Source organism: Bubalus kerabau, chromosome 8 (assembly GCF_029407905.1).
Source record: "Bubalus kerabau isolate K-KA32 ecotype Philippines breed swamp buffalo chromosome 8, PCC_UOA_SB_1v2, whole genome shotgun sequence".
NCBI classification, from domain to species: domain Eukaryota; kingdom Metazoa; phylum Chordata; class Mammalia; order Artiodactyla; family Bovidae; genus Bubalus; species Bubalus kerabau.
In genome coordinates this window covers 13,449,354-13,469,852 of record NC_073631.1, presented here as the reverse complement: position 1 = coordinate 13,469,852, position 20,499 = coordinate 13,449,354, and the positions used below count along the sequence as shown (strand labels likewise).

Sequence of the window (20,499 nt, the reverse complement as noted above, 5' to 3'; positions counted from 1 at the left end):
GAGCGACTAAGTAACAATGGCCTGGGTACTAGCAATTCTAATGTGCAAAATTTGCGCACCACTGACCTCGGCTCTGAAGTATTTAAGCTATGATTTTTTTAATCTACCTCCAAGTTTTCCTTTCCTATGGCAAATTCTGAAAAGAATCCGTTTTTTCTTTTTTACCTTCCATACTGTTTTCTCCACCAAATCCCAGATTTCCAGTATATGGATTATTATTGACTTGCATCTCCTCTAAAGATTGGATACAGTGTCATCTTGTCTATAAAATACATAAACTGTACCAGATGATTTCTAAGGTTTCTTCCACTCAGAATTTATATAGTACTCAAAAGGAAAAAAAAAAACAATCAACAGTACTTTCTAGGTTATCAAGCTCCCCTGGCGCCCTTCCTCAGTTCTCCTTAACTACCCTCCTTTTTCTGCGTTGAACCATATGAAATCAGCCAATATTAAACCACTTCTAATCTAAAACACAGCCATTTCATATGCTCCATCTTAATAACCCCTCCTGCTTTCCCTTTATACATAACATACCCAAGCTAAACTTTCTTTCTTGAAAATCCCAATGAAATCTCAATTCCCTGTTATAACTTAGAAAGACACGATGACAAGAACAGGCAAAAGAAATGGGTACAGTCCTGAAGATAAAAGATGCTTTTTTTCTTTTGAATGTTCTACCCATACTTGAGTAAGGGAGAGCTATTAAATGAATTAATGTTTAAAAGTTTCTCTAGGCTAAAGGCTAAATTAAAGCAGAGATACTACAGTTTACCTAAATTGCCTTCTTAGTGTGTGTATATCAGACTACTGCCCCAGGCTTAACCATCATTCGAACCATTTACACCTGCTGACCCTGTGATTTCAGACTGTTCTCCCAGAGCCCACCATCTCAAAAGTACACAATGCCAAATATATACATGTATCTATTCTTTTTCAAATTCTTTTTCCATTTAGGTTATTACAGAATATTGAGTAGAGTTCCCTGTGCACTAATCAACTATGTGAGTGAATGAAGTCGCTCAGTCATGTCCGACTCTTTGCAACCCCATGGACTGTAGCCTACAAGGCTCCTCTGTCCATGGAATTTTCCAGGGAAGAGTACTAGAGTGGGTTGCCATTTCCTTCTCCAGGGGATCTTCCCGACCCAGGGATCAAACCCAAGTCTCCCGCATTGCAGGCAGACGCTTTACCATCTAAGCCACCAGGGAAGTTTATACTCCAATGTAAAACTTTTAAAAATTCTTAAAAAAAATTTTAATAAGAAAGTATACACTGCTGATCACTGATAGGGAGAGAGTTGGGAGTCAGTAAGAAGACTGTAAAATAAGATCATTACAAATTCACTACCTACCACTACTGGAAAGACATCATGAGCTCATGGTTTAAAGACAACAGAGAGTTCTATGCAATACATTATTGTATTTTTTTTTAAAGGGGCTCACTCATCAGTTTCACTGTGGTTCTGAAACATCTAATGCCATCTAATTCAAGGCATGTTCATAATGCCTGATACACTTTTTTTTAAGTCAAAGAAATAGAAAATGACCTGTCAATTAGGATTAATGGTTATCTCTCAATTCCCAATTTTATCACATCCAACAGTCTTTTATAACACTATGTATAATGATTCAAAATGCCTCTATAAGGCTTCTGTCTGAGCCATTTCATGCAAAAGGGTTGGTTAGAATTTCACTGTATATGGATCTGACCTAATATAAAAAAAGCTAAGCAGTAAATACAAAATTCACTTTAGGGGGTAAGGTGCCTCAAAAAGGTGGGAAATCCTCCTCCTAAGCAGCTGACACGGGGGTGTGATGAGGGGCCCTGTGACGGCCAGTCAAGAGAAACAAGCCCTTGTACTAAGCTGCCAGGCACAGAAAACAGTTTCAGATATGATCCCCAAATTGAACACCACAAGAGCAGACATTCAAAACTGGCTTTGATCTGTGCCGGAGCTACTACAGACGGAGGCAGCTCCAAGCAGTGGGGCCCCAGAGTGAGGCACAGCAGGGACTGGTTTATTTAACAATGGCTAATATTCCTCCTGGGGGGGAGCCAGCTAGCTTTCAAATAACACCTATTAAATTTGCAGATGGCCAAGTTCACATGAATATCAGGGGATTAAAATCCAAGATATCTACAATTTAGTATAAGCTATGCTTTAGCTACTTATTCAAATATCTCTGCTTCATCACGAAAACATAATTTACTATGATTTGGAGCTCAGAGTTACAGCATAAAAAGTAAATCATTTCATTTTATTTATCTGAATTACAGCAGATGAATCAATACGTTTCATTTATATATATATATATATCACTGCTTTCAGGCAAAGAATTTGATGCAGTAATCAACTCTAAATTTATCAATTTCACATTTTCTGTTTCACAATAATGAATCATACTGCATCCCAATGAGGATGAGAGCAAAAACAAGCCCCAAGCCTACTGCATTATAAAACTTTACCCAGCTCATCACAACAACCATATGCCTGTGGGAGGGAAAAGCTTCTGTGAATCAATTAGTATCCGAAGGCAATAATATTTTCTTCAGGAAGCAAAAAGTCACGCTCACTCATGTAGATCAATACCTTTCCAGGTACCCGGAGACTCTCAATGGCACCAAGATCACTGAGGCTCTCTGGAGGACTTTTCAGACCCTTCAAAAAAGAAAAAAAGATAAAAAAGAGAAGAATTTCAACTGTGCTGCACAACTGTAACATTAGAGAAAATACTATTTTGCTTGTCTTGTTATATTACCACCAAGTTTAATGATTTTGATGTGCAGATATGTGCGATTTGTTTATCTCCTTGAACAGTTGCTTTTTAACATTTTATTGTATAAAGAGAACTGCAGGAGGAGTCAAAAATAAGCTGCAAAGGCTTCCCCTTCTTTCACTGAGACCATCAGCTGATAGCAAAAGACTTTCCATTCATATTTCTCAACCCTAAGTTAGACTATACTTACTGAAATAAAAATCACCGTTTTAAAAAGACATGTTCCTGTTGTACAATATATAGAATGTGTTTCTAAAAATAGCTGTCACAATACATACAGTACTATTATTAAATCAAAGAAAGATGTACTTTTGGAAATTCAAGATAAAATCAATAAATGGCAACTTCATACCTAATGGCTGAAGTCTGAGTTAACCATTATTCAAAAACAACCAAAAGAGAAGAAACGTGGGTGACAAAAAGCATTCCATAAAAGCACTTATCTATGAATCAGGACCAAATTCATTTGCCAAATTGGACCTTTGCAAAAAGGTCCAAGCATTATGACTGAGCTAACCAAAGATTTTTAAATAATGGTAAATTTTTAAATGATAAAGGCTTAATTAATACATAAGTAATCCCTAGGATTTACCTTATCGCTCTCATCAATGTACCCAATTCATACTACAGAACTGAGAGTTAAACCTCAAGTCTCACTGCTTTAGCTCTTTGGTTCTTTGTCTATTCCAGGTTCCCTCAGGGCTCAGTGGTCAATAATCTGCCTGCCAAGCCCGAGACCCAGGCTCGATCCCTGGGCTGGGAATATCCCCTGGAGAAGGAAATGGCAACCCACTCCAGGATTCTTGCCTGGAGTATCCCATGTACAGAGGAGCCTGGCAGGCTATGGTTCATGGATGACGTAGCAAAGAGTCAGACACGACTGAGTGACTATACAACTTTCTGCATTCAGGGATTCTGATTCAAGAATTCAGGGATTCTGAAAGGCTCATTTGTGCACCAGGGAACGTTATCAAGACAGAAAGAAGTGTGCAATTTAAATTTTCTTTAAAAGCCTCTTTTTAACATAGGCTATTCAAAGCAGACCCCTAAAATCCCTGTAATAATAGTCTGGAAGCAAAATCAGCCGGGACATGAACTTAAGGAGAGATTTATGCTGTTGAGTTTTTGTCCTTTAGCTATCCTATACTGGCCTTCTGGTGTCCATAGCAACCAAAATATATGGCACATTTATTTGAGACTTAGAGTAGAACTTACTCATCTTTAAATTATAGAGGTGTATATTTTATCTTCCCTAATATAAAATACTGCCAATCATAGCTATAATTTTTTTATGACAAGGTGCTCTGTTTCATCCCCAATCTTCCATTTTCCCCAGAAAATGCCCCCCTCCACCGGCCTTCTCTCCCTCTTCTCTCTCTCTCTCTCCTTCCATACTCTCTCCCCTTCTCGTCCTCCCTCATTCTCCCCATCTTCCTCTACCCGCACCCTTCTTGCTCTCTCATTCCACCCCACCAAACCAACACCCTACTTTCAGAGCTCCTCTATAAAATTTTCCTAAATCCTATGTTTCAAAGAAACACTATTTCTCAGCATCGCCTATGGACCAGCTCCATCACCTAGGAAGTTTTTTCCTAAGTCCCACCACGGATCTAATAAATAGGTATTTCTGGATCGGGACAAGGAATTGCAGTTTAACAAGCAACCCAGGTGACTGCTATCATTTCTAATGTTTTGGAAACCCTGCTAAACATTTCCCAACACCTCTGCCAAAGTAGCAGTTTTAAATAGTAAACATACCTCTCTCTCTGGACCCAAGAGAAGGGAAAGACCAAGTTCTGTTTGCCTGTCTAGCCTAGGGCTAGCACAATTCCAGGAACAGAGTAAACACCAAAGCAATTAGTAACTTATTTGGAGCCTTGGTTAAGCTCCAACCTCCAGCTAATTAAAACCCCGTTCCCATGAGAACATGAAACTGACTTTAAAATGAAGTTTCTAGGGAAATCTGCAGGAATAAGAAAAGCATATGGAAGCTTAAGGGCTTCCCAGGTGGCGCAGTAGTAAAGAATCTGCCTGCCAATACAGGAGACGCAAGAGACATGGGTTCAATCCGTGGGTTGGGAAGATTCCCTTGGAGTAGGAAATGACAATCCACTCCAGTATTCTTGCTTGGAAAATTTCATGGACAGAGGAACCTGGTGGGCTACAGACCATAGGGCCGCAAAGAGTCAGCCAGGACTGAGCATGCATGCACGCATTGAGGCTTAAAGTCTTACAACGAATGAGAAAATTAAAGTGTGAAACTACTGGTGCGTGTGTGTTTTCTTCCTTGTCCCAGTTTCTCACCAACAGTCATCATAAGGGCATAGCACCAAAAGTGGTGAAGAGGCAAGGCTAGATTACAGAATTACCCCTTGGACTGTAAGCAGATCAAACCAGTCCATCCTAAAGGAAACCAACCCTGAACACCCATTGGAAGGACTGATGCTGAAGGTGAAGCTCCAACACTTTGGCCACGTGATGCAAACATCTGACTCACTGGAAAAAACCGTGAGGCTGGAAAAGATGAAATAACCCTGATGCAAAAGGAAAAGGGGGTGACGGAGGATGAGATGGTTAGAGAGCATCACTGACTCAATGGATATGAATTTGAGCAAACTCAGGGAGAGAGTGGTGGAAAGAGGAGCCCCGCATGCTCTACTGCATGGGATTTCTAAGAGTCAGACCCGAAGCAGCAACTGAACAACAAAATACATTTTATATACACACACTTATATGCATTCATATACACATAAATAAAACTTCATAATTGATTCAAAACCACAACCAATCCTAAAGTATCTTTTTTAAATATAATGTTCATGCCTTTTAAACAAACCATTTGTTTAACCAACCTAACAGAAATTCTTGGAAGAATATATCAGGTGTCATTTTCTCTTTCCCCAGAGTTATGAGGAAAGAATCCAATGTCTAAAACAAGCAAACAAGTGGTATATACCAGCATCTAGAAAAACACCTTGCCTCCAAGTTAGTTATCACACAATAATTTGCTACTAATATGAATACATGGCAACTTTCTACCAAACGTACAAAATAAAAGTAATAAAAACTGGAAACCCTATATCCATGTTAGGAAGCAAGGGATTCAAAGAATGGCTTCTGCCATCTTGAACAACCTGCCTATCCTTATAGTCTAATGACAGTAACAATAACTCAGAGGCTCTTATAAGGGATAAAGGAGGTAACATACGAGAGGCCACAAACAGAGTCTGGTACATGGTAAACACCCTTTAAGTGTTCACCATTATTCTGAACATCACAGAGAAATGCTTTTATCTCATCAAGACAGAAACCAAGAGTTAGGTAAAGGCCTCAAAGCATAATATCTGACACTCATCCGTATTTTAGGATTATAGATCTGATTAGCAATTTTATAAATCTCTATTAACAAATATGAAGTCATCATTTTTATTTTATCTTCACCTCTTTAAAGCAGGAAGTCATGGTTATAGCTACGCTGCTGCTGCTGTTCAATCGCTAAGTCACGTCTGACTTTTTGTGACCCCGTGGACTGCAGCATGCCAGACTCCTCTGTCCTCCACTATCTCCCAGAGTTTGCTCAGGATCATGTCCAGTGAGTTGCTGATGCTATCTAACCATCTCATCCTCTGCTGCCGTGTTCTCCTTTTTGCCTTCAATCTTTCCCAGCATCAGGGTCTTTTCCAACGAGTCGGCTCTTCACATTAGGTGGCCAAAGTATAGGAGCTTCAGGTTCTATAACTATAGTGCTCTGCCTTTATTAAATTGAAACTTTCACTCTAATCATTAGCCATTGTTGGATTTTCTCTTGTATCTGGTTTTTGTTTTCATAATTTCCCTATACAAAATCCATCATACATAATACCTGCCTCTGCAACTTTCTTTGCCCGATCAGATTACACTTTAGATTTACTTCTGTTTCGTCTACGTGAATCTTCAGCTTCCATCGATGAGACCAGCAACGGAGGTCCCAATGGTCAAAAGAAGCATGTAACGTGGTTTGTGATTCCTTCTCTTTTCAAGCAAAAGTTTTGGCAAAATTCAGAGTGCTTACCCTCAGCCCTCGGTTTCTCCCAAACCCACCCGCATCGGGCATTCCTCCTCACCACCTTACCGCAGCGCTGCTGTGAGGTCACCAGTGACCTTACTGCTGCTCAGGGCAGAGGCGCACTCCCATTCTCACCCTCCACGGCCCACGTGCAGCATTTAATACAGCTGATCACTCCCTCTTCTTTTCAGTTCTTTACTTGGACCTAACTGGTTGGGATGGTCTCTTTATCCAACAGATATGTACTGAGCATCTGCTACAGGAGAGGCGCTCTTTGGGATGCTCCTTGGGATGCAGGAGAACGCTTCCGGGGGGATGCTGCTCACCTCAGTGCTCCTTCTCAATCTGCCTTCCTAAATCCCCGAGCTCAGAACACAGAGTTCTCAAAAGCTCCAACTGTGGACTCTTGTTTTATTTTTACACTTACACCACCGGTGATCTTAGCCAGCACACACCCTCCTTCTACTCGTGACTCCTGAATGTTTACCTATACCCTGGACTTCGCCTCAAAAATTCAAGCTCTTTCAGCCAACTGCCTACTTTCTTCCTCCAAAAAGCCAAGAGGCTTTCAAATGAACAAGTCTAAAAACCTGCTTCCTTCCTTCAATCTGTTCCTCCCTCAGTCTTACCCAGGTCAATTCAATTCTTCCAGTTGCTGGGGCCAAACCATTTGGAGTCAACCTTGAAGTTTCTCTTTCTCTCACAGCCCAAATCCGATCTATTAAGAAATTCTGCCAACTCCACATCCACAATATACCCACGATCTGACCTTTTCTCAACACCTCCACTGCTAGCATCCTGAGGCAGGCCCACATCCTGTCTCACATGGATTACTGTATTAGCATCCTTACTGGCCACCCTGGCCTTACCATGAGTGAGAAGAGAAGCAGAGAAGATGAGATGGAGATGAGACGCTACATGATCTGGCTTCCTGCCCTTGCTCTCTGACCTCATCTCCCACCATTTCTCTCGTCACTCACTTCACTCCTCCCACACTGGCCTCTTGCTGCCCTTCAAAGACGCTCCTGCCTCAAGGCCTCTGCATCTGCTTTTCCTTCCACCCAGAATGCTCCTTCCCAGACATCCCCAGAGCTCACTCCCTCACCTCCTTCAGGTTTTACCTCAAATGTCACCTTCTCAGAGGCCTTCTATGGCCACCATATCTAAAAAGTGCTGCGTGGGCTCAGTTGCTCAGTCGTGTCCGAATCTTTGCGACCCCGTGGACTGTAGCCCACCAGGCTCCTCTGTCCATGGGATTTCCTAGGCAAAAATATTGGAGCAAGGTGCCATTTTCTCCCGCGGGGGATCTTCCAGACTCAGGGATCAAACCTACGTCCCTCACCTCCTGCATCGGCAGGAGGATTCTTTACCACTGAGCCACCTGGAAAGCCCCATCTAAAAGTTATAAATGACCCTAAATCGTCAACAACTCCCAGAACTCTCTATCCTCTATTCCTCTGAAACGTGTATCACCATGACTGCCTTCACACATGTCTGTTCTGTTACTGCTGCATTCCCCAGACTTAGAATGGTGCCTGGTACATAAAGTTCGGTAAGCACTGGTTGAACAAACTGAAAGAACAGAGGCCAGCATCATGGAGAAAGCAGAACAAAGGAACTCATGTAAACAGAGAGAGCTAACAAAGGCTGCTCTACATTCTCCTCCAAACCAAGATCCCTGGAGAGCTGAAATGCCAAAAAGTGTCAGAGACCTTAATTTCCTACCTCTTCACATTCACAGCAATACATTATCAGCATATTCTTTAGCCCCTCCAAAAAGAAACATCTTTATTCGTATTTATTTGTAATACTGCTATATTTAACCTAACAATAAACAGTACAAATAAAATTCCCAATGCTAGGCAGCACCCTACTTTCATACATCATAGATTCATAAAAAGTGTATGAATAATGATTAAATATGAGGCTTCTCTGATGGTTCAGAGAGTAAAGAATCTGCCTGCAATGCAGGAGATCCAAGTTCGATCCCTGGGTCAGGAAGATCCCCTACTGGAAGGAATGGCAAACCATTCCAGTATTCTTGCCTGGAGAATTCCATGGACAAAGGAGCCTGGCGTGCTACAGTCCATGGAGTTGCAAAGCGTCAGACAAGACAGAGCAACTAACACACACAAATATGTGGAAGTCAAACCATAAACAAATATAATTAGGATGACCTTAAAAATCTGTGTGAAACTCCTAATTTTACCTCACCTCCTATACAGTACAGTTCCAACTTTTTGTATGTGTTCTTTAGCTTTTTTTTTTTTCTATCCCAACTAAACACAGATTTTACCTGCTCAATCTGATAAACAAATGACTGAGGCTGAAGAGTCACCATTTTCAGAACAATTTCACTACATTCAGGAGACATAAACTTATTATCACTGGTTATCTGGACTTTTGTATTTTTTCTCTCTCACTCACTCTTACAAAGCAGGGTTAGAAAACAAACCAACCAAAGTACAATGATGGCAACGTTGACTACGCTGAACCACCAGCAAGCAACAGGAGACGGCACCAAACTTAGCTGCTGCACAGAAGTCCAAATTCAGCACGCCAGAGGCAGTTTAGGGGCATTAATGGGATAATGTACAGAAGTGTATATTGTTTTAAAAGTCAAATAGCTACCAAAGTCAGCCTGAAATCAACGATTCTTTGAATTTCTGCAACATCCAGCTTCCAGTTTTCCCGCTTTTCCACCATCCATGCAGCCACTGAGATAATCTCTGTGGTTATGCATTTCTTTGTTAGCCCCAGGAACTGTTAACTCCTTTATCGCTCTACTTTGATCTTATCATATAAACATTGCTAGGAAAGCCCCATGTGATACATGCTATCATTCCTGTTAGAAAGATGTGAAAACAGATGTTCCAAAAAGGCAACAATGGGGCAAGGACAGCCTCTTCATTAAATGGAGCTGGGGAAACTGGGACAGCTATGTGTAAAAGAATGAAATTAGAACACTTCCTAACACCATACACAAAGATAAACACAAAATGGATTAAAGACCTAAGTGTAAGACCAGAAACTATAAAACTCTTAGAGGAAAACATAGGCAGAACACTCAATGACACAGATCAAAGCGAGATCCTCTATGACCCTCCTCCTGAAGTAATGAAAATAAAAACAAAAATAAACAAGCTGGCCCCAGTTAAATTCAAAGGCTTTTGCACAGCAAAAGAAACTATAAACAAGGTGAAAAGGCAACCCTCAGAATGGGACAAAATAACAGTAAATGAAACAACTGATAAAGGATTAATTTCCAAAATATACAAGCAGCTTATACAACTCAATACCAGAAAAACAAACAACCCAATCAAAAAGTGGGAAAAAGACCTAAACAGACACTTCTCCAAAGGAGACATACATATGGCTAACAAAAACACATGAAAAGATGCTCAACATCGCTCATTATTAGAGAAATGCAAAACAGAACTACAATGAGGTATCACCTCACATCGGTCAGAATGGCCATCATCAAAAAGTCTATAAATAATAAATGCTGGAGAGGGTGTGAAGAAAAGAGAACCCTCTCATACTGCTGGTGGGAATGTAAATTGATACAGCCACTACAGAAGAGAGCATGGAGATTCCTTAAAAAAAAAAACTGGGAATAAAACCACCATATGACCCAGCAATTCCACTACTAAGCATTTACGCTGAGAAAACCAAAACTGAAAAAGACACGTGTACCCCAATGTTCACTGCAGCACTATTTACAATAGCTAGAACATGGAAGCAACCTAGATGTCCACTGACAGATCAATGGATAAAGAAGCTGTGGTACATATACACAATGGAATATTACTCAGCCATAAAAAGGAACACATTTGAGTCAGTTCTAATGAGGTGGGTGAACCTAGAGCCTATTATACAGTGAAGTAAGTCAGAAAGAGAAAGATAAATACTGTATACTAACACATATATCGGAGAAGGCAATGGCACCCCACTCCAGTACTCTTGCCTGGAAAATCCCATGGACGGAGGAGCCTGGCGGGCTACAGTCCATGGGGTCGCTAAGAGTCGGGCAGGACTGAGCGACTTCACTTTCACTTTTCACTTTCATGCACTGGAGAAGGAAATGGCAACCCACTCCAGTGTTCTTGCCTGGAGAATCCCAGGGACGGGGGAGCCTGGTGGGCTGCCGTCTATGGGGTCGCAGAGAGTCAGATACGACTGAAGCGACTTAGCAGCAGCAGCAACACATATATATAGGATCTAGAAAGATGGCACTGATGAAATTATCTGCAGGGCAGCAATGGAGACACAGACATAGAACAGACCTGTGGACATGGCGGGCGGGGCTGGGGAGGGTGAGATGTATGCAGAAAATAACATGGACACTTACATTACCATATGCAAAATAGACAGCCAATGGGAATTTGCTGTATGACTTAGGAAACTCAAACAGGGGCTCTGTATCAACCTAGAGGGGTAGGATGGGCAGGGAGATGGGAGAGAGGTTTAAGGGTGAGGAGACATATGTATACCTATGGCTGATTCATGTTGATGTTTGGCAGAAACCAACAAAATTCTGTAAATCAATTATCCTTCAATTAAAAACTAAAATTTTTTTTTTAAGTTAAGTAAAGTTGCTCAAGGTCACACAGCTACAGGATGGACCAGGATTCAAACCCATCCTCAAGAAAGAAGTGTTATGAAGCATAAGACCAGGACTCAACAAATGTAAGAACTGTCAAATCTTACTATCCACTTAATTAAATATTTTATAATTCACAGAACTTTAAAACTTTATCTTCATGACAATAACAACATAATTTGACAGAGGACAATAATCACATAGAATTTGTGTATTCTTCACCAGAGACCTACAATGTGTAATTTATTCAGATGTCTCTCAAATTCTAAACTATCAAATAAGAATTTAATGTGGAATTTGTAGTCTTTTTTCCATGAACAAAAATATTCACGAATCTTTCACTAAATGCTTTGCCTCAACATTCTCCAAAGTTCTCAAAATGACACTGATTTAAAATTCTAATCTAAATTACCCTCTCTAATATAAAAATAAAGAATGATCAATTCTAGTAAAATACTAGAGCTGAAACAAATAAAGGTATCTAAAACCAAACCATAATCAATAAGTATATAAAAGTAGATTTCTGCCATTTCTGATTTGAAAGAAGCTGACACGTTATTAGGATATCCCTATAATTTATGACAGAAAACAGCCAAAGTTTTTATTCAAGATTTAACATTCTGGCAAAAAATAAAAGATCATTATTTTGCCATGACAATGACTTTTTTAAAGTATCATTTCACAGACACTGATGACTTTCATAACAGAACTGTGAAACAAGATGAACAAAAATAATTATTATTCTCACTTTCACGTAAGGAAATTTATGCTACTAGATTTAGGGACTTGCCCAAAGTCATAACGCTATCAATATCAATTCTGCCTTCAAATTACTGCTTTCCGCCCCAGCCGCCCCCACCCACCCCCCCCCCCCGCTCTTTCTAGTCATCTCTATTGTACAGACCTCACTTTCACCCAGGCCTCCCTCAGACAACCAGACAGTTTGGGGATAAAGGGAACCCGGCAGTATAGCTAGGGCGATCACTGGAAAACTGGCAAAAGGGGGGAGGGGGAGACAAAGACAGCCTCCGGCTCCTTCATTGGTCTTATCTAAAGGAATGTTCTTGGGTCACCGGGTCCCACCTGAGCAAGGCTCCGAACCCCGCGGGTCAGGTGAGTTTTCCAGGGTGTGCCCGGAATTTATAGTGCCCCTGACACCTGCCACCACCTATAACTTGGGTGTCTGCTTGCCTGCGGCCCAGGGACAGAATATCTCGGCTCGTCTCCCAGCAGAGATGAAGGAGACTTTTGCTTCAGCCTCTGCAACTTACCTGCCGGGTCATAAGAGATTTGATTTTTTGCATGTCGAATTCGTGAGGCGGTATCCTGCAGCAGAGAACTAACAAATCACTCACAACCACCAAACTGCTGGCCCCGACACAGGGAAGCCATAGTGAGTAGTCACGTGGAACTGCCGACCTGGGTTTCCCTTCCTTTCCCCTAGCATGCTGGGAATTGTAGTCCTCCGGCTGCCATCGCCCCTGCAATGGAGGCGAGAGAACGGTCCAGGTACTACATTTCCCAGCAAGTACAACAGCTGACGCTTCAGATAAATGCACAAAACTTGTTGCTCTTGAGAGACCGCGGCAGTCGCCGGTCTTTAAAGAGGTGCTAGGTATCGGTAACTCTGCTTCGGGGAGGCGGCAAAAACTTAATTCTTAGGTGACCAGGAACAAATACTGAGGCGACAGTATATAAACCTGACTGACATGAGGCCCCTTAGGGATGTAGTGGAGGAAACCCCACCTGGTCTCCGGGGCGAAGTGAAAGGACGACAGGCTGACGCGAAGGGGCTGGACGCCCCAGGAGAACTTGGCATTCCCCAGGTGGCGCTGGGCTTGGCCTGAGGAAAAGTGTGGGCCAGGTTGTCCAGTGCTGGCTGTCCAGGTTAGAGCTCTTCTTCCTCAGTCTTGGTATTCAAAGCAGAAAACTAACACCAAAGGGTTTAATTCCCCACTTACCATTTTACCACCTGTGTAATCTAAGGCAAATCAAGATAGAAAATATTAATATAGCAATAGTAATAAGTAGGCATGTCACTTTAATGTCCTCTTTTCAACTTACAGCAGTTTAGTTACATTGGGGAAAGCAATAGGGCAGTCTTTGGGGGCTCAACTTAAGAAAGAACTTGCCAATTATAAGAATAAAAGGAAAAGTGACCCAGAGCTAACAATTAATAATAGCACACGTGTATTGAGAGCTAGTTACCTGTCAGAAACTTAGTGCAGAAACTTTGCTAATAGCTTTACACGTGGTATCTCACTTATCCACACAAGTAAGTGAATGCAATTTATAAATTGTAAGGCGCTTCATAATTAGGAAGGATTATAGTCGTAATTCTACACAGTTCTCTACTCCAACAGAACCACCCTGTGCATAGTTTTATCACTGTGCCTGACAGTTCCTTTTGAAATATATGCTCACCTATATGCTTTTCTGACTCTCTCACGTCTAAGCCCGTGAAGAAATTCCAGTGCCTTTTGGGCAACCTTAGTGTAGTTTATTACATCGGATTACCTGTTATAATCTTAATTGCCAGACAGTTCTTATTGATTGGAAGTCTCTGAAAGAGAAACTGCTTGCCATATTAGCATATGAAATGAAACCCAATTCACTAAACATTTGTTGATTTCTGGGCACTAGTCAACCCTATTCTGAGCACTTCAGATTGATAAAATACAATCGTGATCCTTAAGGAGTTTACAATTTAAACAGTATTATTAGAGGGGATCTAAGTCCAGTAGTTCTCAAACGTGATTGTGCAGATTCACCTGAGGAGGGTACTGTTGTTACCATTTTTATGAGAGTTCTTTGAGACCTTCAGTGATTTTTATAGGCAGCCAGCTGAAGCATTTAAAATACACTGTTTAGAATGAACCCAGATCCAGACCCAGAATTTTTCCCCTCATACACAAGGTTGCAGGTGACAAAGAGAAGCTTTTTTTTTTTTCCACTCATTTGGTTTTTTCCTATCAGCCAAATTGGGGAAAAGAGTGGTTTCTGTATCTGCTTGACCTGAAAAGGCAAGAAAGCATTAAAACTCTATTTAACTCTTAATACTCTACATTTTAGTATGTTTCTTTTTAACTAAAAGGAAATGGACAACCCAGGCCTCTAAAAGTTCAAAGGCTGTAGCTATAATAGTAGAAGCATGGAAAGTAAATCAGTGCTATTGTCTAAATAAAATATATGCCCTAATTCAGCATACCCTAACCCTATAGAAAATAGTTGAACTAAACATGATAGGTTTTTTGACTCCCTAAGCTAAAAAATAAAAACAAAAACCTAGAGTCCTAAAGCACACTTTTTTAAAAAGGTGAAGCATGTTATTTCATTTCCATTTTTCAAAACTACATATATAAAACTTATTAGAGGACTTCCCTGGTGGTCCGGTGGCTGATTCCACACTCCCAATGCAGGGGACCCAGATTCAATCCCTGGTCAGGGAACAAGATCCCTCAGGCTGCAACTAAGAATTCGCATGCTGCAACTAAAGATCCAAAAGTAAATAAATGCATTAGACTTATTTAGTGCTCACACAGTTGTCCGAGGGTCATTAGTGGTAGACCAGAACAAACTAGTGGAAAGTGTGGATGGCCTCCCAGCAAATCTTGACAAAAGTTTTTAGGATAGTAGTCCCTCTGTTAAGGAATGCCAGGCCTGTTTTTGTAGATTGGAATATCCAGGCTAAGAAGTAAGTAGATCTGATTCAGGGCAGTCGCGTTAGCTGTAAAGTAGGATAAGGGCTTCCCTGGTGGCTCAGACAGTAAAGAATCTGCCTGCAGTGCGGGAGACCTGGGATCACTGGGTAGGGAAGATCCCCTAGGGAAGGGAATGGCAACTCACTCCAATATTCTTGCCTGGAGAATCTCCATGGACAGAGGAGCCTGGCGGGCTACAGTCCACAGGTTTGCAAAGAGTCGGACATGACTGAGCGACTCACATACACATGCGAGCGCGCGCGTGCGCACACACACACACACACACACACACACACACACACACACACACCCCCCATAAGGGCATATTTCTGATAGCCCAAATAGAAGGAGCCTCTGAAGCTTAAAAAGCGGAGATCCTGGTTTGATAAGACCAGGATGAATTTCTAGTCATCCTATAAACATCAAAGCAGCAGAAAGATGTGGCCTCCCCAGCAAAACGTAAAGACATTTCCTGAGCAAGCAGTAGTAGAAAAACAGGACACTTGCTGAAGGTAAAGCAGTGACCTGGAGAGGGGCCCTGGAAGGAAGACGTTGCTGATAATCATTTAGTGGCCATATGAATTGATCAGGGTTTCTGGGAGGCAGTACTATAGACCTAACTCTATAAGAGTTAGCACAGGCATGGGTGTTTGCGATGGCCTTCTCTAGCAGCCACCTCTTCCCTGTAAACTCTGAGCTTTCCTGAGATCTATCGAATTAGAACAGAAGACAGGGCTTTCTTTCCTCAGTTCTTCTTGCGTGCATGCATGCTCAGTCATGTCTCACTCTTACAATCCCATGGACTGTAGCCCGCCAAGCTCCTCCGTCCATGAGATTCTCCAGGCAAGAATACCAGAGTGGGATGCAATTCCCTTCTCCAGGCGATTTTCCCCGACCCCGGGATCAAACCTCTGTCTCTTACATCTTTTGCATTGGCAGGCAGATTCTTTACCATTGAGCCATCTGGCAAGCCACTGTTCTCTGTTCGCCTTGGCATTAGCGTGTCACCACCTCTCCTTCCCAATTCTTCTATCATTCCAAAGCATTCCTATGCTACTAGTGAATAATGACTGTGGATGTTTGAAATCCATAGGCTCCTGAACAGAGCTCCTCTGTGGGTTACAGGTGAGATGTGAGATGTAGATGATGGGAAGTTTCTTATAACGATAAAACACTTTAAACTATCTGTAATAGCACTTAAAAACTGAAAACAATTGAAGTTATATTTTAACGTTATCTTGTTTGCCTTCCTGTGTAAACATTCTGAATTCTGAAGTTACTCTAGCAGGTTAAGATTTTTATTCGTACTACCTGCCACTAGAGGGCGCACTGTCATGATTTTTGTCTCAGCACTTTCCCAAGATGAGCCTGTCATTGTCATTTTTAAATATGTGCTTGCATGCCAAGTCACTTCAGCCGTGTCCTACTCTCTGTGACCCTCTGGACTGTAACCCGCCAGGCTCCTCTGTCCTTGGGATTCTTCAGGCAAGAATACTGGAGTGGGTTGCCATGCCCTCCTTCGTGGGACCTTCCCAGCCCGGGGACAGAACCCATGTCTCTTAAGTCTCCTGCACTGGCAGGCAGGTTCTTTACCACTTGTGCCACCTGAGAAGCCCTTTAATATGTGCCTTGACATGAAAAGATCATCTAATTCATATTGACATTTTATTTATGTATGTAACATCTATTATCACTGTATCATAAAATAAAGGATATTTTAATATAACAAAAGAAACAAAAAAAATTGCAGAATAAAAATCAGTCCTTTAAATTGAGCAAATTTAACATTAGGAAAAACTCACTGCATCATCTTTATTTCTCTCACTTTGCTTAGGACCCAAAAAAGTTCATCATGAACCAGCACTGGGTTTGAAAAACACTAGAAAGAGCTTATTTAATAAAACACAATTTGAGATGGATATTGATTTAAAAGATGTGACTGCTACTGCTACTGCTAAGTCGCTTCAGTCGTGTCCGACTCTGTGCGACCCCATAGACGGCAGCCCACCAGGCTCCCCCGTCCCTGAGATTCTCCAGGCAAGAACACTCGAGTGGGTTGCCATTTCCTTCTCCAATGCATGAAAGTGAAAAGTGAAATCACTCAGTCGTGTCCGACTCTTAGTAACCCCATGGACTGCAGCTTACCAGGGTCCTCCATCCATGGGATTTTCCAGGCAAGAGTACTGGAGTGGGGTGCCATTGCCTTCTCCGTAAAAGATGTGAAGGGGAATCTATCTGCTATCTGTAGAATTTCAATATTACTTTCCATATTGTGTTCTGTAAAATCCAATATTAATATTTGTAGGCATTTCTCAAGCATCAAGTGGGAATCAGAAGACACGGACTAAGGAACTTTTGGGTTTATTTCTGGGGGAACAACTTAAGAAAAATACTAGTTAATCACTATGCTAGATCCATAAGTGAATAAGACCAGTCTTTGTGTTCTAGGACCCAGAGGGAAAATAAATATGCAAGAAAATCAGTTGAGGTTAGTGAGATAAGTGCTGTAATCTCTAGATGGCACAAACAAGATTTAGAAATAGCACAGAGAAAGTTGTGGTGTAACAATTACCTGGGGGGAGGTTCTTACCCTTTTTTTCCTTCTGAAGCTTGGGGAGATCATTAAGTGACCTCTGAAGAGGCCTCAGGGTTTTCCAACTGTCACTTTGCTAGTAAGAGCAGGTCCGAACTGGGTTTCCCTGGTGGCTCAGACTGTGAAAAATCCGACTGCAATGCAAGGAGACTCTAGAGTTTGGTATCCTGAGTCAAGAAGATCCCCTGTAAGAGGAAACGGCAACCCACTCCAGTATTCTGGCCTGGAGAATCCCATGGACAGAGGAGCCTGGCAGGCTACAGACCATGGTGTTGCAGAATTAGACATGACTGCGCGACTAAGCATGAACACACACACAGGTCTGTTAGCCCTAATCCAAAAAATGTTTCCAAACTTAAATTCCAAAATATCTTATCACTCGCTTTTTTTTTTTTTACCTTTAATTACAATTGAGGAATATTCTTCTTTTGCCTATTTTATCATCAAACTTCTTCAGTGGGCCTTTACTTTTCAAAAATAATTTATGCAAGGAATTTTGCATGATTTGAGGCAGATTTTTGTTTTATATAGTAGAGGCTTGGACTGGAAACTTCTTGCAGTAGATGACTTGAAATGAAATATGGGTTAAGTTATAGCCAGGTAAATTAAGCAGAAGTGCGCTGCCTGGCGGTGAACGGCCAGGCAGAAAATCCGCAGCGCAGACACCACTGTAGAGGCAAGATGGTCTCTGAGCCGTTGGTTCACTTACTCTGTGCTTCAGCTGTGAAAATGTGGCCTCAGATATTATCTGTTATAATTATGTGCAGTCCCTGATTCAGTGTTACTCAGAAACACACCTGTGGTTTGCTTTTAAAAATAACATGAATCCATAGACGCAATAAACCCATGGTGGACATTTCTAACAGGGAATATACACAGAAAAATACATATTTAAAGATGTATATAACTTCTACGTGTTACTTCATGGTGATTTATAACAATTTTAGCAGATATATGAAATACTGTGATTTTCATAGAAAAAATTTAATTTCAAAATAGCGGCATCGTTTTCCATGATAGGATACTAGCTTCTGTTTTTTCAGAAAATTTCACAATATGCTCTTGATTCTTAAAACATACTGTTTTTTATTAGAGTCACCCAAAAGGATGTTTTCCTTCATGTGATGATTAGCAACTAAGAACAATTCATGAAACATGCTGACGATTACTGATAATCGCTAAGAAGTGGCTCTGAAAGTCACAAGCCTGTCTTCTTGCAGAGCCCATAACAGGTGTTCCCAGTACCTGTGTCCTTTGTATACACATTCATTCTGTATTCAAATCGCAGAAGCAAGAGGCAGGCTAGGGTCTGTTACCTCACTGCTAATTTCCCTGGCAAATAAACCAGCAGCTGCTGGTCCATGAACCACGTTACCACCAGGAACAGGGCACTGTGTGCATGGAACAGGATGCATTCATGGAACCCTTCAGCAGCAGGGTTGGGGTCCTTCGGTGCAAAATATACCTTCTGCTCTTAGGTAAGGCACTGCATAAAGTACGTTTTAACTACTTTTTTAAAAAATTGTGAGCATAAGGTAAATATTTGCTCTTGGCTGTAGATTCACTCAGATAATTGAAGGACAGCACAGAACCTTTTAACAATAACACAGTTTGTTCCAGCAAAGAAACAGGATCATTGAGGGGAAAGGAAGTTCAATCAATCGATGATTATTGTTTTCTGAAGACAACAATTATTGTCAATAGCACTCATTAAGAAAATTAAGACATTCTAAAAACTTAATGTGTTTCTTCTTTTTATAGAGTTTATATATAGGTCCAACACACTTTAATGCATTCTACTTTGGCAAATATTCTTATAGGTCATGAATTTGTTACCACTTACTGTGAAACTTAGAGCAATTTATGAACATAGTTTGTGGCTGTTTTAATTAAAGATATTGTGGCAAACTGTTAGCTCTGCCTGTTTTTTACCTAATTTATGAAATGTGGGGAAAAGTTAGATTCCAACTGATAAAAAAATATACTCAATGGGGAGAAATGTGTTTAAAAGTATTATTTCTCCAAAATAGCTTTAGTCTTTCTCTTTGCCCAGTAGTTAATTCAGTTAATTTTTTCCCCTCTACTTTGTTTCTCCCTCATTCTCCTCTTTATCCTTAGAATTTAGAGGAGTCCACTGTTTCTATGTCAGAATTTCCCCAGACATTCTTCTTCCATTCTTCCTATATCAGCTTTAAAAGTCAAGTTAAAAGAACAAGTCAGTTTCTTGTTTTGTTTATATCCAACAGAGAGTAAATCAAAAAACCTTTTATTCCTTAAATTTTAAGAACAAATTAGCTAAATAACCACTTAAGTTTTTAACCTTCTTCGGTATTTAGAGCTTGCACTTACTGGTACTTTACGGCTTAGTTTTCATAGTACCTGTGATTATTTACATTTATACCTAATGTTGTCCATATTCCACATATTTGAAATGTACAGTTTGTTAATTTTTTAAATGTTTGAGTTTCCCATAATTGTGATTCTTTTTCCATTATGTTGTCAAATTCAAGCCTATACAGATGTTTAGGAATTTTTAGGAAAAGTAAGCAATTACCATAACTGACTTTTTATCTTTGTGCATTTTTCTGGGCTTCAAAAGTGTCCTTTGTGGCAGTGCCATGCTTAATTTTTTACAACAGGACTGCTGTCATTTCCTAAGTAATTTTTTGCAACTGGCTTTACAAAGCACTGAGAGCCAATTCATTTGAAGGATTCTACCAAACTAAAATTAAACATAATTTTGAGAAATAGATAGCATGTCCATAAGTAGCTAAAGC

General features: G+C 40.8%; 2 protein-coding genes across 3 annotated transcripts in view; one reads left to right on the top strand and one right to left on the bottom strand.

Moving 5' to 3' along the window:
* The window catches only part of VPS50 (VPS50 subunit of EARP/GARPII complex), a 138,787-nt gene extending 125,923 nt beyond the window's left edge, over window positions 1-12,864 (bottom strand). Inside the window, exons 1-2 of one of the 2 annotated variants that reach the window (XM_055589726.1) lie at window positions 12,700-12,864; window positions 2,594-2,662 (exon numbers count right to left, since the gene is read on the bottom strand). In XM_055589726.1, the coding sequence (XP_055445701.1) occupies window positions 2,594-2,662; window positions 12,700-12,732 (102 nt within the window). In that variant the 5' untranslated portion in view covers window positions 12,733-12,864. The remainder of the gene's footprint in view (window positions 1-2,593; window positions 2,663-12,699) is intronic. The other variant, XM_055589724.1, reaches the window with a different exon arrangement.
* Window positions 12,865-19,121: 6,257 nt separating this feature from the next.
* The window catches only part of HEPACAM2 (HEPACAM family member 2), a 48,033-nt gene continuing 46,655 nt past the window's right edge, over window positions 19,122-20,499 (top strand). The window contains exon 1 of the mRNA XM_055589443.1: window positions 19,122-19,200. Within this exon, the coding sequence (XP_055445418.1) occupies window positions 19,122-19,200 (79 nt within the window). The remainder of the gene's footprint in view (window positions 19,201-20,499) is intronic.